General features: G+C 35.7%; 1 protein-coding gene across 2 annotated transcripts in view; it reads left to right on the plus strand.

The window, feature by feature from the left end:
* LOC125242999 (inactive phospholipase C-like protein 2) overlaps window positions 1–18,670 on the plus strand; it is a 68,541-nt gene that overhangs the window by 19,798 nt on the left and 30,073 nt on the right. For both annotated transcript variants that reach the window (XM_048152176.1, XM_048152177.1), the window contains 2 exons: window positions 5,208–7,694; window positions 12,870–13,073. In XM_048152176.1, the coding sequence (XP_048008133.1) occupies window positions 5,208–7,694; window positions 12,870–13,073 (2,691 nt within the window). The remainder of the gene's footprint in view (window positions 1–5,207; window positions 7,695–12,869; window positions 13,074–18,670) is intronic.

Here is an 18,670-nt window from a genome sequence, read left to right on the forward strand (position 1 = left end):
TGGAGTTCCTTAAGGAATTTTTTTGTTTTTTTAAGAAATTAATACTGTTTATTTAGCAAGGATGCATTAAATTGATCAAAAGTGACAGTGTAAATCATTACAAAACACTGATAATAACCAGAAATATGTTTTGAGCATCAAATCATATCAGAATGATTTCTGAAGGATCATGTGACACTGAAGACTGGAGTAATGACGCTGAAAATTCAGCTTTGATCACAGAAATAAATTACACTTTACTATATATTCACATAGAAAACAGTAATTTTAAATTGTAAAAATATTTCACAATAAATTTACTGTATTTTTGATCAAATAAATGAGCAGAGACTTCATTCAGAAACAAAAAAATCTTAACGACCCCAAACTTTGTATATAATATAATATAATATAATATAATATAATATAATATAATATAATATAATATAATATAATATAATATAATATAAGACAAGACAAGACAAGACAAGACAAGACCCTGGACCACAAAACCAGTCATAAGGGTCAATTTTTTTAAATTAAGATTTATACATCATCTGAAAGCTAAATAATCTTAAATTATTCAAATATAAATAATCTTTCCATTGATGTATGGTTTGTTAGGATAGGACAACATTTGTCTGAGATACAATTTGAAAATCTGGAATCTGCAAAAAATCTAAATATTGAGAAAATAGCTTTAAAAGAAAGTCCTTAGCAATGCATATCCACTCACAAAAATACATTTTTGATATATTTACGGTAGGAGTTTTACAAAATATCTTCATGGAACATGATCTTTATTTAACACTTTTTTAATTTATTTAAATTTGCTTCTGAAATTGTTGTTTTAACACAATACAGATATTCAAATACAGTGATACTGTTAAAAAATATAGATATTTTTATAAAATTAAGACGTATGTAATTATTACAATACTTTTAAAAATATTGCATATTGCTTTGGGGGGAAAAAAATTAATTGTTTGGAAAAGGATTTTAGAAAGCAAAAAAGTTTTTCCAGTGATGTTTTATGGTCACTGCGGGCTTATTCCCTCCAAGCAGAATTAGGTTAACCTCCAAAGCTCAGTTCTTTCCAACAGGAAGGCACATTTCCTTTGACCCAGCTAGAATAAATTTCCAGTGGACCAAAGCCATTGACATTCGCATGGGCCATTACTCTCAGTAAGTGCTGCAGCGCCTGTGCGGCATCGTATTGAGAGACAGGCGGATGGATGGGGCCAGATTTTGGCCTGACCTCTCATGGGACCGGGGGTTACCATGGGACAGTGGGAGTGCCTGTGTTTGCTGACGGGTGCAAAACCCACTGAAGTTCTGATGTTTATGAGCAGGTAGAGCACCACAAGGACAGATGCAGTGTGCCGAATACTGGCATAAACAATTAGCTTTTTTAATACAATTACTGGAAAGTTTTTCCATAGTGGTAACAGATCATACCTACACAGTCTTATTTATTATTATTTCATGTTAGAATAGAATAGATGCAGCTCAAAGTTCTCTAATTAAAATGAATTAATGTCTGTTAATTGATGTCACAGTTGACGCAGGCTGTTATATAATCTGTCAGTGTCGTATCTTCTGCCAGTCTCTGGGGCTCATGGTCCCTGGAGCAAACTCTACAGTTTCTGCTCAAACAAATATTATTTTGTGTATTCTGAGCATTACACACACTCAAATATGGGTGATATAACTGTATGTCAATGCATGTGTAAACTATATCAATATATATTTTTCTTTATTTGTTTTGTATTTATTTATTTATTTATTTTTAATATTTGACTAATCTGACTCCAGTCTGGTATGAAATGCTGAGGATTCATGATCCAGTCAAAAGCAGATAAAAGCTTTCCCCATTGATCATATTTTTTGACCTGGAAATAAGATTACGGACATCGTTTTGGATTTAAATAATCATATAATGCATGAATGCCTAAATGTGGTTAATCCAGTGAATTCAGTACTTTACATAAGATAAGCCACTATTTTTTAATCTCGATTGTGCAGCTTTTGTTTTACAGGTTCACATTTGGGAACCTGTGATATTCAAAACACTTTTTTGTGAACTTCCACACTCAAAATACTTTAAATGCAATTATCTGCTTTATAAATTATGATTTATAAAGTTGTTTTTACAATTTTTTAGTGGTGCACCAATGTGAAAATTTTTGGCCGATACGATAACCGGTAATTCTTTATATTTGAAAGCCGATAACCGATATATTGGCCGATAAATCTAAATTAGGGATGCACCGATGTGAACATCTTGGCCGATACAATAACCGATAATTCTTTATATTTGAAAGCCGATAACCGATATATTGGCCGATAAATCTAAATTAGGGATGCACCGATGTGAACATTTTGGCCGATACCGATAACCGATAATTCTTTGTATTTGAAAGCCGATAACCGATATATTGGCCAATACATCTAAATTAGGGATGCACTGATGTGAACATTTTGGCCGATACTGATAACCAATAATTCTTTATGATTGAATGCTGATAACCGATATATTGGCCGATAAATCTAATTTTTATAACATTTTTGAGAGCCTGATTAAAAAAACAAAACTTTCACCATTAAAAGCCATGTCCCAAGCACACAATTATAATGTTTTCATAATTTTATGTAGTCTATATGACAGACTTGTGCTGCACATGTTGCACTTAACTGTATTTTCCTTTTTTAAGTGATTTCAATCATATTTCAAGCAAAAACCCACAATGGCGGACAGTGCACATCTGAAGTGTCTCAACTGAAGGAAATAATCTGTTAATCATCAGCTTTAAAATATCGGTCAAATTTTCTTATCGGGCCGATAACGCAAACATTAAAAATGAACATATATCGGCCGATACAGTTATGATGGCCGATATATCGTGCATCCCTACCAATTATAGATAAAGTGATGTAGTTTGCATGGTGTGTTTGGCAGCAATGTTATATTTGAGTTTTTCAGAACTGAAAGAACTTGGAAGTAGAAGTATTTGTACTGTTTTTACTGTATCCGAATACAGCTTGTTTGTTTAACGAAGAGGCAAATAACTAGAGAAGCACCAATCATAATTTTCCAATACGAAGCTGCTACACACATGCAACACAAGTGGTTGTTTTTGATTTAAATTAGATTAGGGATGCACGATATAGACCACCATATCTGTATCGGCCGATATATGTTCATTGTAATGTTAACGTTATCGGTCCGATAAGAAAATTTGGCCGATATATTAAAGCCGATAAATAACAGATTATTTCCTTCAGCTGAGACACTTCAGATGTGCACTGTCCACCATTATTGTTTTGAATTGTTTGAAATATGATTGAAATCACTTCAAAAAGGAAAATACAGTGCGTCATACAATGCAAGTCTGTCACATAGGCTACATAATATTATAATGAGAACATTATAATTGTGTGCTTGGGACATGGCTTTTAATGGTGCAACTTTTGTTTTTGTAATCAGGCTCTCAAAAATTATACAAAATTTTTGATTTTGATTTATCGGCCAATATATCGGTTATCGGCTTTCAAATATAAAGAATTATTGGTTATTCTATTGGACAAAATTTTCATATCGGTGCATCCCTAAATTAGCTTGTATAATTTCAAGATTTAAAGCAAAAACTGCATGGTCTCTATTCTAAACATACCAGACGGACTGAATAAAATGCAAACACTTTCTGACAGTGAGTGGCGTTTGTAGAACAGCAGCGATATAGGTTTTTCTTGGCTACCACTGTAAACAAAGCAGCATAGTACTTATAAACACTATTTTATTCTTGACCAGTGCATCTCTCTACACAAAAAAACCCAACAACAACAACAACAACAACAAAAACAGACTTTCTGCTATAAGTAGATATGAAATAGAAACAGTGCTTAGAACATTTCAGTTTATACAGAATTTTCTTAGACCGTACATACCCCGGGGGAAGAACTGCTCTCTCTTTGTGAAACGGTTGTAATTATTTTCTTAATTAAGCCGTCTTGTAGCTCAATATTTTCCTGCCTCTAGGCTCAGGGTGGTATCAAAGAAAGGACACATTGATGTTTTGTTTTGTTGGTCACAACACCAGCAGAGATGATGCAGGACAACTCTAGATTGTATTATCATTTTATGTTACCCATTTTACATACTTAAAAATGCAATTTCGGTAGTTTATACACTACCCGGCCCCCCAAAAAAAATCACTTTTTGGATTTAAATAGGCAAATACTTAAGATTCTACGATTGGATCATTATTGCAGTGATTATTATGTTTCTAGCACGTTTGGTAACAGTTCTTCTAACCCTAATTGATGGAGCGTGAAGTTTTCATTTCTTAAACAACCATGTAGGAAGACATATCATGGCCATATTCCAGGATGACAAAACCAAGATTCATCAGGCTCAAATTGTGAAAGAATAGTTGGGAGGGAGCATGAAGAATCATGTTCATACATGAATTGGCACCTCTGAGTCCAGACCTTAAATTCATTGAAAGTCTTTAGGATGTGCTGGAGGAGACTGCTCACCTCCATACAAGATCTTGACCAGAAACGTATGCACCTCTTGATGGAAATAACATCACAACACACACACTCCATCAATTATGGTTAGAAGAACTGTTCCCAAACATGCTAGAAACATAATAATTACTGCAATAATGATCCAGTCATAGACTCTTAAGTATTTGCATGTTTAAATCCAAACTGTTTTTTGGCCATTAGCTGTTTGATAACGTAGTTAAGCAAAAGGCTAGTCATATTAATTACCATTATGTGTCCGACATTGTAAAAAGCGATACCGTTGTGCAGCGTTTACATCAGTAAGTTGACCGAGTGGATCTCTGAGCTCGTGCAAATGAGTGCAGGCGGGGCTAATTAGCATATTCATCGATCCGCGTATACTAAATGAAGCAAGGGTTTCGAGTTACATTCAAGCTATTTTAAGGCATGAATACAATTTTATCATAGGAAAAAACATTGAAATATGTAATTTTGGTGATCAAAGATGAGTTTTAAGGGATACAATTATTGACTACAGGGGGACTTTAATAAAGTATTTATTGTGACTAAAAGTGAAATAAATTAAATAAAATGTGTCCTTTTTTAGCAGTAAAATATTGCTGTACATCAAAATGGTAAAAAACATGTAATGTTCTCCATAAATGTGTTTATCATATTATACTGTGATACTGATGATAAATTGCTTTATTTTCCAGGATGGTTCCAGGCGGTGCAAGGAACGTAAAAAGACGGTGTCTTTCAGTAGCATGCCAACAGAAAAGAAGATCAGCAGTGCAAGCGACTGCATTAATTCTATGGTGGACGGGTCTGAACTGAGGAAGGTGCGCTCCAACTCTAGAGTCTACCAGCGTTACTTCCTCCTGGATGCCGACATGCAGTCAATGCGGTGGGAGCCATCCAAAAAAGAGTCTGACAAGGCCAAGATTGACGTAAAATCAATTAAAGAGGTGCGAACCGGTAAGAACACGGACACGTTCAGGACCAATGGAATTTCGGATCAGATTTCCGAGGACTGTGCATTCTCCATCATCTATGGGGAGAACTACGAATCGCTTGATTTAGTGGCAAATTCAGCCGATGTAGCAAATATATGGGTGACGGGACTCAGGTACTTAATATCGTATGGAAAACACACTCTTAATATGATTCAGAGCTGTCAGGATAACATGCGAGCGTCCTGGCTGGGTGACCTATTCGATGAAGCGGACATCATTGGCGGAAAATGCATTAGTCTTTGTTCGGCCGTACAGCTGATCAAGAAGTTAAGTCCTGGAGTGAAAAATGTCAAGATAGAGCTCAAGTTCAAAGAGTTGCACAAAGCGAAAGACAAAACCGGTTCTGACGTGACCAAGGAGGAGTTCATCGAAGTCTTTCACGACCTTTGCACAAGACCAGAGATCTATTTTCTGTTGGTGCAGTTCTCAAGCAACAAGGAATTTCTCGACACCAAGGATTTGATGATCTTTTTGGAGGCAGAGCAAGGCATGGCGAAGGTGAGCGAAGACATCAGTGTGGAAGTTATTCAGAAGTATGAACCCTCAAAGGAAGGGCAACTCAAGGGATGGCTCTCCCTGGACGGATTTACCAATTACCTCATGTCAGCGGACTGCCACATCTTTGATCCTGAACAAAAAACAGTATGCCAAGACATGAACCAACCCCTTTCTCACTATTTCATAAACTCTTCTCACAATACATACCTGATTGAGGACCAGTTCAAGGGTCCCTCAGACATTACTGGCTACATCCGTGCCCTAAAGATGGGTTGCAGGAGTGTGGAACTTGATGTGTGGGATGGGCCCGATAATGAACCGCTCATTTACACGGGCCATACAATGACCTCACAGATTGTCTTTCGCAGCGTCATCGACATCATTAACAAGTATGCTTTCGTGGCCTCGGAATTTCCTCTGATCCTATGCTTGGAGAACCACTGTTCCTTGAAGCAACAGAAGGTAATGTTTCAGCACCTGAAGAAAATACTTGGAGACAAAATTCACTCGGATCCTCCTAACCTCGACGACAACTACCTTCCGTCCCCCTCGGACTTAAAGGGAAAGATTCTTCTGAAAGGAAAGAAGCTGGCGAGCAACTGCGCCGGCACCGAAGGCGAGGTGACGGACGAGGACGAGGGTGCGGAAATGTCTCAGCGGATGAACAATGAGGGTGGTGAACAGCAGACGGTTGTTCAACCCAAAAAGTTCCAGCTCTCCAAGGATCTATCCGACATGGTAACCTTATGCAAGTCTGTAAGTTTTAAGGATTTTCAGACTGCTTTCCAGAACCAGAAGCACTGGGAGCTCTGCTCCTTCAATGAGGTCTTTGCCAGTCGTTGTGCTACTGACCACCCTGGTGACTTTGTTAACTACAACAAGAAGTTCCTAGCGAGGGTTTACCCAAGCCCAATGCGGATCGATTCGAGCAACATGAACCCGCAGGACTTTTGGAAATGCGGTTGCCAAATAGTAGCGATGAACTATCAAACACCAGGTCTCATGATGGACCTCAACATTGGCTGGTTTAGACAGAATGGCAACTGTGGTTATGTTCTACGCCCAGCCATCATGAGGGAGCAGGTGTCTTATTTCAGCGCCAATACTAAAGACTCAGTTCCGGGAGTGTCTCCACAGCTCCTTCACATAAAGATCATTAGCGGACAAAATTTCCCCAAACCCAAGGGCTCAGGCGCCAAAGGAGATGTGGTTGATCCTTACGTTTATGTCGAAATTCATGGTATCCCTGCGGATTGCGCAGAGCAAAGGACTAAAACGATCCATCAGAATGGCGACAACCCCATCTTTGATGAGAGCTTCGAGTTTCAGATTAACCTTCCGGAACTGGCAATGGTGCGCTTTGTCGTTCTGGATGACGACTACATTGGGGACGAGTTTATCGGTCAGTACACGATTCCGTTTGAATGCATTCAGCCAGGCTTCCGACACATTCCCCTCCAGTCGCTGACGGGTGAAGTGCTTCCACACGCCTGGATCTTTGTCCATGTGGCCATTACCAACCGGCGTGGTGGGGGTAAGCCTCACAAAAGAGGGCTTTCGGTCCGCAAGAGTAAGCGGGGACGGGAATACGCCACTATGAGGATACTTCTCATCAAGGCTGTAGATGAAGTCTTTAAATCTGCTGCACAGCCACTACGGGAGGCCACTGATCTCAGAGAGAACATGCAGGTGAGATACTATTCAGATTAATGCCATAAAGGTTCTAACGAGGGATGCGCCAATATGAAAATTTTGGCCGATACCGATAACCGATAATTCTTTATGATTGAATGCTGATAACCGATATATCGGCCAATAAATCTAAATCCAAATTTTTATATCATTTTTGAGAGCCTGATTACAAAGACAAAAGTCTCACCATTGAAAGCCATATCCCAAGGACACAATTATAATGTACTCATTATAATTTTATGTAGCCTATATGACAAATATGTGCTGACCATGTTTCACTTAACTGTATTTTCCTTTTTGAAGTGACTCCAATCATATCTCAAGCAATTCAAAACCATCATAGTGAACAGTGTGCATCTGAAGTGTCTCAGCTGAGGGAAATAATCCATTATTTATCGGCTTTAATATATCGGCCAAATTTTCTTATTGGGCCGATAACGGTAACTATAATAAAATCATATTGCATTATGGTAATAAAATTTTGGGGGTTATTGTAGGACTTTAGGTATATTATTTTTACCTATATACCACTTATTTTAGATTTAATGAAAGATTTTTTGATGAGGTGGCATGTAAATATAATGGGGGAAAAAATCATTGCTGTAATTAAAAAACAGCAACAGTAAAGTCCTTCTACGTTATGATAATGAGATTTGGGTGTGCTGGGGTCATGTTTGTAGGACAATTAAGGACAATATGTCTTTAGATTTTTAGGTGAAACCTAATCTAGAAACGTTTTGTGAGATTCACCCATTCACTGTCTGCAAAGTATGCAAATGACTCGACTCAGCAAATGTTTAGTTTGCAGCCTGCCAAGACTCTCCAACCTTATTTCATTGTGGCAAGTATCTTCTTTTCATAGCGTGAGAAAGTTTTCTCACATCAGAGGGTCGACCCTGAGAAGGAAGCACAGCTTACAGGACATTTCTCTTCACAAGGCCGAGACCATTTGAACTGAAATCTCTCTGGCACTGATAAACAAAAAACAAAAGTGCTGATTTTAATCAGTTGTGATTCCTCGATGTTGCACAACTTGTCAGGCTGACACAAAAACATTTCAAAGATCCTTATTTAGCCACGAGAACTGAAGCTATACTCATATATAGGCTACAGGTAGGAGATCAGCCAAATTCCTTTTTAATATTTGATGTGGAAAATATTGCATAACACAGGGTTAGTATGTCCTGAGGCATGTGTCAGTTATATCCCCCTTAAGAAGAGATTAGGTTGTCTCATGGATAAAAGGAGTGGCACTGCTATAACAGGAAAGAACTGAGATGATTTCTGAAGTCAGGAAATAGTTTTTTTTTTTTTTTTTTTTCGTTTTAAGATTATACCGCAGATGGTGTTTCAATTTGTTTCTCGTTCATTGGCTTTTGGTCTGTTGCCTTTAAAATGCATACATAGCAATCTTGTCAGAATGACCTTGACTCGTACTCAAGGATCAGTGATAATCAAAAGAATATTTTAAGGCAGCTTCTTTGTTGATGATGCTTTGTATTAGGGTATGATATTGGGGATCGATGATAGTCAAGAGATCTCGCTGTTATAGCAGAGGTCTTTGACGATAATCAAGATGATATTAGGCAAAGTGTTGTGCAGTTTTATGATATACACAGGCTCTGCTTTTGCATATTCCAGTGCATACTTCAATATCTACAACAGTTCTTTCTGGTTCTCGAATCTGATTAGCTGAGAGGCGTGCAATATTTTAGTGATAACAGCACTCCTACTTTTTCACCGTTTGTATCACTATAAGCGACTGTCATGAGAGTTTTTTTTAGGCGAGAATGTAGTTGTTTAGACTGAAATATGTGACTCATATTTAATCATAGCACCTATTTTACAATTTAAGACGTTTTCGGAGATGCAAGCTCCAGGTCGTCAGCGGCTGTTCAGTGCTCGTGTACCCGCTGAGAACAGCTTCATTTCGGCCAGTGCTTCAGGGATTTGCTGCTTGCTCTTATAGTGGTTAATCATGAGACATAATTCATTTTGGGTACATAAAACGGGCAATATTTGGTCTTATTAATTTAATACTTGTTCCTGAGCAAATCAAATTGGGATATTTTAAAACGCTATATTTAACTTCCATCCTGTAAAGCACTGCTTTTGTATGTTTGACTGAATTGTACAATTGTGATTATTTTCTACTGTCATTTATAATGGCTAGTGTTGTTAAATTAAATATTTATTGTTCAATAAATATTATTTTATATAAATTGCAAGTTGTCAGTTGCAAGAGATTTTTAGATCGAAACTGACTTTTGTGAACAAAGAACATTGTTTTAGCGCTGTATGTTATGGAAAATTCCCTTAACTGTAAAAAGGACAAATGCAAAGATTGCCTTCCTCAGTGGACATTTAAACATATTTTTATAATGAATATAATATTATGGACATCGACCTGAAGAATGAATGTCATTTCAGACAAAGGTAATGCTGCTAGACATACAAAAGCAGTGCTTTACAGGATGCAAGTTAAATATAGCCTTAATATTATATTATGAATTTTAACATAGCCCAATTCAATTTGCTCAGGAACAAGTAATAGATTAAAAGATTTCCCATTTTATGTACCCAAAATTAATTATATCTCATGTTTAACCACGATAAGAGCAAGCAGCAAATCCCTGAAGCACTGACCGAGATGAAGCTGTTCTCGGCGGGTACACGAGCACTGAATGGCTGCTGACGGCCTGGAGCTTGCATCTCTGAAAACGTCTAAAATAATTTGTTAAATAGGTGCTATGATTAAATATGAGTCACATATTTCAGGTCTAAACAACTACATTTGCACCTAAAAAATTTGCTAGGCTTTAAGCGGAGTGATACAAACGGTGAAAAGGTAGGAGTGCTGTTATCACTAAAATATTGCATGGCTCTCAGCCAATCAGATTCAAGAACCAGAAAGAACTGTTGGATAAACATATATAATAGAATGCCACACATTACTTTATCACTTCTTAACAGTTTGAATTAGCAGAATGTTGTTTAGTTTTATATCACCAGCAAAAACATCATGAACATATTGTGATTATTTAATAAAATGTCCATTCCTAATGCCTCAATTATTTTACATTTAAATGCTTTAAATCAGAGAATGGATGGAGCAGTGTACAAGGTCTCCTGCTTTGGTGTTTGCTTTATTTCAGCACAAGCTATTCTATTCATAACACACTGTACATTTCGGGTATTTTAATAGTTCTGTTTACATTGCATTCTTCCTGTGGAAACAATTCCAGGCGCTTCTGCTGCGTTCACTATTTAAATGTGCCCCTGTTAAATACTGCTGCTGTTTGTGTTTTAAACTCACTAGAGGAGCTTTCACAAGAAAATTACGTCTTCCTCCCACATTCAGAGCAGTTCTTTTGTAGAAGACATACTCAGTAAAACCACTTCCTATTGCGTTTCTTGCTCGTGGACGTTCACTATGGGGAAGTCGACATCGGCTTGGTTTTTGTTTTCTCATCACCTCCCACAACTAGGTCAATGGGTATGTTTGAAATGGCATACTATGCTCTTCCTGTTTGTGCTGTGCATAGTATGTATGTGCATGTACAGTATATAATGTGTGGCATGCAATATGCATAGAATACCCAGATGACCTACTATATTTGCCAGATGTGCTATATTAAACAGCACATTGTTGCAAGGAATACTATATCTGACAATGCAATGCACTCAACCTTCCATTTCCAGTGTACTGTGATATCATCAGCCAAATTTTTTTTTTTTTTTTTTTTTTTTTTTTTATCATTATTTGATTGGACTGCTAAGTTTAAATATGCAAAATAATGATAATGTATTTATTTATGAGATTATAACTAGACACCATTTGCTGATTTAAACAGTGAGTTTAGTGAGTTAGTAGTTTAGTTTGTTTGAAACCAAAATAAATATATAATTGCATTTTAAAGAAATATGCACTGTATGTTAGTATTTCATTCTGAACATAATAGCCAGCCACTATTATACTTCATTATAGCAATTTTGAAATAGGGCTGCATGATTATTTGATGATAAAATCTAATTGTGATTTTTCCAGAAAAAAAAAATTTGCAATTACGATTAAAAAAAAACAAATTTTTTTTTTGTGTGAATATTGTGATTAGATGCATATAGCGATATGCTAATGATAATTCTTCTTATTTATGTTTATATAATATTAACTATAATAATAGTAATTTATTATTTTATTAAAATGTGTTTAATAATAATAATTATTTATATAATAATATTTATAAAAAAACTATAATAAATCTATATAATAATAAATAATATATACTATATATGTAATATAATAATAATAATAATAATAATAATAATAATAATAATAGTTGTTATTATTATTAATTATTTCGTTTTATTATTATTATTATTATTATTATTATTATGTATATATATTATTTATATAATTATAATTATTATTATTAATAAAATATTTTTTTTAAAATACTAAAAAATAAAATAAGAAATATTACATAATATTTATAAAACAATGAATAATTATTATATATTATAATAAATATTAATAATATGTTATATATATATATATATATATATATATATATATATATATATATATATATATATATATTATTTATATTATATTATATATATATTAATTATTATATTATAAATAAATAAAAATTAATAATAATATATAATAATAATATAAATAATAGTATATATATAATTACTATTATATTATTATATTATTATGTATATATTTATTATTCTTCTTATTATATAATTATTATTATTTATATAATAATAATTTATTATTACTAAAATATTTTTTTAAAATACTAAAAAATAAAATAATATTACACTTACTAAAATAAAAAAATATATATATTTAAGGAAAATATATTTAATAATTGTATTTTCCATTACAACTGTAAAATTACAATATTAATATTTATTTTTAGTTTACAAATGCACATTAAAGCGATCCAAACTCACAGCCATGCTTCATTCTGAAACTCAGAGCACATATTCATATGTATTTAATTAAATTGCATCCTCAAGCCATATTGCAATTTCTGTTTTATTTCAATTAATGATGCAGCCCAACATTTAGTGATAGATATTATCATAAACAAAACAGTGTGTACTGCAAAACATTTTATGTGCACACTTCACACTTTGACCTAATGTCCTCCACAGAACGCCATTGTGCCGTTTAAAGAGCTTTGCGGTCTGTCAGCGGTGGCCAACCTGAAGCAGTGTATACTAGCGCTCTCGCCGCGCCTCATCGGGCCGGACAGCAGCCCGGTTTTGCTGTTTAACCTCAGAGATCAGTACCCCATCATGGAGGCCCAGGGCCTGCTGCCTGAAGTCCTGAAGAAAGTGGTCACCGCTTATGAGATGGTGAGTACCATCAAATTAGCCAAAATATTACACATAGACATACTGAAATCTGCAGATCTTCCCAAGGAGCTCTGCAGGCACACATTTTGTGGTTTGCATGATTTCATGTAGCCTGTAGTGAAATGCAAAGATGCATGTTGACCCAGATTTGATGCAACCATGAATAAACCAGGTCCGTATTCATGGGTCATGATGATGAGTTGCAACAGTTTTTGTTTTTGCTTATGTTTGAATAATGCACCATCTCAAATTGTAAATTCAAACTCCTGGGAAAACTGCCCAGAGAATAGCCGTGTTTTGCAGTTTGATGAACGCAAACAGAATTAAAGTCTCCGAGCTCTCATTTCAGGAAGATCGCTGGAGCAAAGGACCACAACAGATGTATACGAGAACAAATTTTGCATTGCTCTTATTTATTAGCTCATTGATTTTCATTAAAGCTGCTGTAGGTAACTTTTGTAAAAAAATATTTTTTACATATTTGTTAAACCTGACATTATGTCCTGACAGTAGAATATGAGACAGATAATCTGTGAAAAACAGCTCCTCTGGCTCCTCCCAGTGGTCCATTGCCATTTGCAGAAATACACCGCTCCCGTAAGAAACAACCAATCAAGCCAGGAGGAGTGTTTTGTCAATCATCAAGCTGCTGCGCGCTGATCACACTCCTGTCATGCATAGTGTACAGCCGTCAAATTCAAGATTACCGGTGTGCCGGTACAAAAGTTACCTACAGCAGCTTTAACAGCATTGTTAAAGTTTCCCTATTATGCTTTTTCAGATATTACTGTACCTTTCATGTGTGTAATAGAGCTGTTTGTGAATGTAAAAGGTTTGCAAAGTGCAGATAAATAAAGGTTATTGTCTCCTATAAGCAAGAATTGAACTGCCTGAACCGAGTCGTCTTCCAGCCTCACTTCCTGCATGAACCTACGTAGGTTTGTAACTAATTTGCATAATGCCCCATAATTGCCCCGCCCTCAAACACTGTAGTTGTGTCTGAGACTGGAAGAATTTGGTTCATGTTGTTCATGTCGAGACGATGCTGTTTCCAACCAATCACAACAGACTGGGGCATCTGACCAATCAGAGCAGAGCAGGGTTTAGAGAGACTGAATCCTTTATTGATTCAGACACAGTTAGAAAAAAGCTGATGCTGCAATGAATTTTATGAGAAAATTGTGTCTTTTGACTTGGATGCATGTAAACGTATTGTAGGAGACTCCAAAACAAAAATTAGGAAAATAGCTTTAAAAAATACTTTCATAAAGTAGGCCATTAAATAAATGAGTTTTTGGCAGATATTGTTGCTGAAATCTAAAGCGCAGAGTGTTTATTTATCAATGACACACACATGAATTATCTGAACGATATGCACATCTTTGAGGAAAAGCAGCAGTGTTTGTGCACCAGTTGAACAAGGGGTGGCTGTTGTCCTCCTCCTGGTCCCCCGCTCTATAAATACCCCCTTGTAGTGGTTTGTCTGCCACCAAGTCTGCAATTTCTTCAGCCATTAGTAATGTAATGACAGTGTGCATGTCAGCGATGAGACAGCTGCTGCAGCTGGATGCGCACGAGGCTTCGCCCCCCCCCCGTGCGGCCTGTGTTTCTCTGTCACAGATACAACCAAAAGGTGATTAAACATAAAGAGGGTTATGAATTGAGAAATCAACTTTTCCTTGAGCTTTTGATATATAAGATATAAGAATATCCTGTAAGTTTCAGAACTTAAAACTTTCTTGTTAGTCCGATAAAAGCTTTTATTGACATCAGACCCAGTGAACGACTCGTCCCGTAATATGCCTATAGATAGGTGAAACTCCGCCTCCGCAGAAGAAATCAACGCCTACTTCATTGCAACGTTAGCCCCGCCCACTGGTGTGTTAGTGAGATGAGGAGGAGAGAAGAGCGATACAGGACTAAAATAACATTACCTTTCAAAGGATCCTAATGCAGGAATATGGTTATTTATTTTCAGTTGAGCTTTATTTATTTGTATTTGGTACATTTCACTGTGGATTCTTTGGTAAATCAATCGCATTTCGGTGCAAACAGACTTTTACGATATGAACTCGACAGTAATGCAACAACATGTCAGTAACTGTGTTCATTCTAATGCCTGATCTGATATTAATGATTCATGTACAGTCAGATGATCTTTGTCTGTGTGTCAGTAAATCAAACCAGTGACTAAACGCTCAACTTCACCTTGTTTCTCTTAGTAAGATGAAAATAATCTGTTATTTAAACTGTGATTAAATTATATATAGAAAGCGATCAAAGAACGCTTCCTTAACAATCGCTGGAGCTGTCAATCAAACAGTGTGAGTTTATCAGTGACTGAGTTCTGGACTCGCACCAAAACTCATGTTTATTTAACAAATCTCTTAGTTACATCCCGTTTGCACCATTAGTTATGATGAAAGCATTCGTTAGTGTGCAGAAATTGACGAGATCACTGCTTTCAATGTTCATCACTGCAACCTTTCATGCCACGATCTAAATATAATGCCACAGATCTACATGTAATGCTATAATCAACACTTTTCACGATTAGTTAACCTTGAGAGCTGTAATAGTAAAATAGTGCTAAAAGTTTTTAAGAGTGAAATGCTTAGCTATTTCATATGCAAAGATGTCAGCCAATCACAGCAGTGGGCGTTTACACTGAAGTCTCACAGCAGACACGCCCCTTAAAACAGAGCGTTCAAATCAGAGGGATAAAATCAGGCTAGGAAAATTCTAAATTTTGACAATTTATGTAAAAATCATACTAGCATTATAAGTGCACCCCAGGAAACATAAAACAATGCAGTTCATGACCACTTTAAAAGTCCTAGTTTGATTTATTCAAGTTGATTCAAATGCATTAATGAGCTTTCACCAGATTGCCGTGATCTTAGCCTCGAGTTACTTCAAATGTGATTGCCACTATAAATTGTGTACTGTAAGTAGCTTATCAAGTGTCACCTAACTAGATTTTTACATTTTCTGCAGAACATCTGAATGGTGTTTGCCTGTGCAAGGCCAAACCTAGATTCTTTCAGCAATTTTCTTTTCTGACACTGTTAGATTTGCTCTCTGCATCTGTCATGTCTGGGCAACCATCGCCACGTGGCCGGCCATCAGAAAGTGTGTGCTCCACCCGACTTCCTGGAAAGTCGCCACATCCTCATGATTGATCTCTGCGAGAGGTTTCTGAGCACGACCCATGCTGGCACGAAACTAAAGCAGCTGTTCTTCTTCTCTTTATTGGCACTGAAAGATAATCTGGTCCTGACAAGTGACCCTGCCATGCTTTTAGCCACTATAGAGATGTACAATTCAATTAGACTGACCTGCGGTACATAATGACCTGTGGCCTTGTCAGTGTTTGGAGAAGATCCCAGACTGCATTAAATGAAAGTTTCAGCTAATCCTTTGTTTCCTCATCACACGAGTAGATTCGGAGGCCCGTTGCGAAGAAACAGTTGGAAAAAAACAGACAGACAAAACATTGTATGCAATGCGACTCCAATTACTTTATCTCTGTTATATTTAACAATGTTCTCTCATATTTCACTCTTAAAGGGATAGTTTACCCAAAAATGAAAATTATTACCCTCAAGCCATCCTAGGTATATATGACTTTCTTCTTTCAGCCAAACACAATCAGAGTTACAGTATATTAAAAAATATTCCAGCTCTTTCAAGCTTTTTAATGGGAGTGAATCGAGATTTTGAAGCCCATAAAAGCGCATCCATCCATCATAAAAGTAATCCATACGGCTCCAGAGGGGTTAATAAAGGCTTTCTGAAGCAAAGCAATTGGTTTTTGTAGGAAAATATCCATATTTAAAATTTTATAAGCTATAATCACTGGCTTCCGGCAACAGCCGTACAAGCATTCATAAGAGAGGTGTAGCGTCACTAAGGTTGCAAAAGGGGTGGAAAATTTCCGGAAATTTTCCATGGGAAGTTAAGCTGGGGAATTTTGGAAATTTTACATGTTGGAAACTTAACGAGAATTTATGGGAATTAATTGGAAATTTAGGGTAATTTGGCTTAACTGTATCATATACAAACATAAATATAAACATTTTGTTTGGTCAAAAAACTTAAGAATTTATGGGAATTTCATTTGAAATTTAGGGTAACTATATCATAAACAAATAAATATAATCGTTTTGTTTGGTCAACATGCATGCAAACTAATACAAATTCTAAAAGTTACATTTTGACTTTGATTTGAGTAGAACTTTAATCAGTTCTTTAATTGAACAATCAAATGCATGAATGTTGAATAAAATAAGCATTATATTATATAAAAGTCCCATTAAAAATGTGAAATGCAAGCATTTTCTCTCAAGCTTCTCAAGTTAACCTGCAATTTTGTAAATTTCCAATTTATTCCCATTAATTCCCATACATTCCCATTAATTCCCATGGAAAGTTTACAACTTAAAAAATTCCCGGAATTTTGCAACACTAAGCGTAACGTAAGCTCAGATGAGAATTGACAAACGTGGAAGCGCAGAGGATAGACAAGAAGGAGGCAAAAGTTAAATGTAACTTTAATCATAAAATAAATATAAACAACAAAATGAAATGAGTGGCTGATTGCGGCATACAAGTATCATAAAAAGAGCAAGGTTAGTGTCCCAGGCTCTCTGCTTCATAACACAGTAACGTTAATAAAACTTTAATCCATTAGCTCATCCGTGAACATGATTTCCCGTCGGATTGCTTTCCATTGGCTGTGGAGGTGAAGACCACAACTCCCATGATTCCACACTCACTCACTGCATCATCAAGCCACGCCTTTATTGTTTTGAATAAGCGCCATCTAGCAGCGAAACTTACATACTGTGCCTTTAACTATATCCTGTTTTAAATATTAAAAACAAGAACTCATACAGAGACATTTTTTTTTTTGCCCCACATCTTGAATTTTGGGGCATTTTTATTAATTTTGGTGGCGTTTTTGCCCTGAGCCCCCATTAATTTGTGCACAGTGTGATCTTTTTCGAGGCTTCTTCTGTTGCGAAATGTCTGAAATATAGCAAAGGCGGCTATTGCACACAAGCCAGTAATTGCTCAAGATGATGAGGTCTGCTGATTCATTGTCATAGAAATTACACCACAAACAAGTTGCGAAAATCATCTTCTATATCTTATGATATTTGATATATACTTGTCAAAAGTATATTTTTTTAAAGGAAATTCAAACTTTTATTCAGCATGGACACATTAAATTGATCAAAACTGACAGTAAAGACACCAAAATATTTCTACTTCAAATTCTTTTGAACTTTCTATTTATCAAATAATGCTGAAAAAAGTTTAAGCAACAGTTTTCAACTATCACTGTATTTAAAAAAATATATATTTAGTTACCACTTGTAGTACACTATGGGTTCAAATGTACTGTAAGTAGTATCTAAATACATTTTTAAATACAGAGATAGTATATTAAAAGCACATTTTAGTTCATATTTCATGGTGTCTCAAAATAGCACAGTTGAGTACACTTAAATGTTCTTAAGAAGTACTAAAGAGGAATTTTTAGTATATTAAGTACAAAATTAGTGCGCGAAAATAGAGCACTTTAAGTATAT

The sequence above is a fragment of the Megalobrama amblycephala genome, linkage group LG13 (assembly GCF_018812025.1).
Source record: "Megalobrama amblycephala isolate DHTTF-2021 linkage group LG13, ASM1881202v1, whole genome shotgun sequence".
Taxonomy (NCBI): domain Eukaryota; kingdom Metazoa; phylum Chordata; class Actinopteri; order Cypriniformes; family Xenocyprididae; genus Megalobrama; species Megalobrama amblycephala.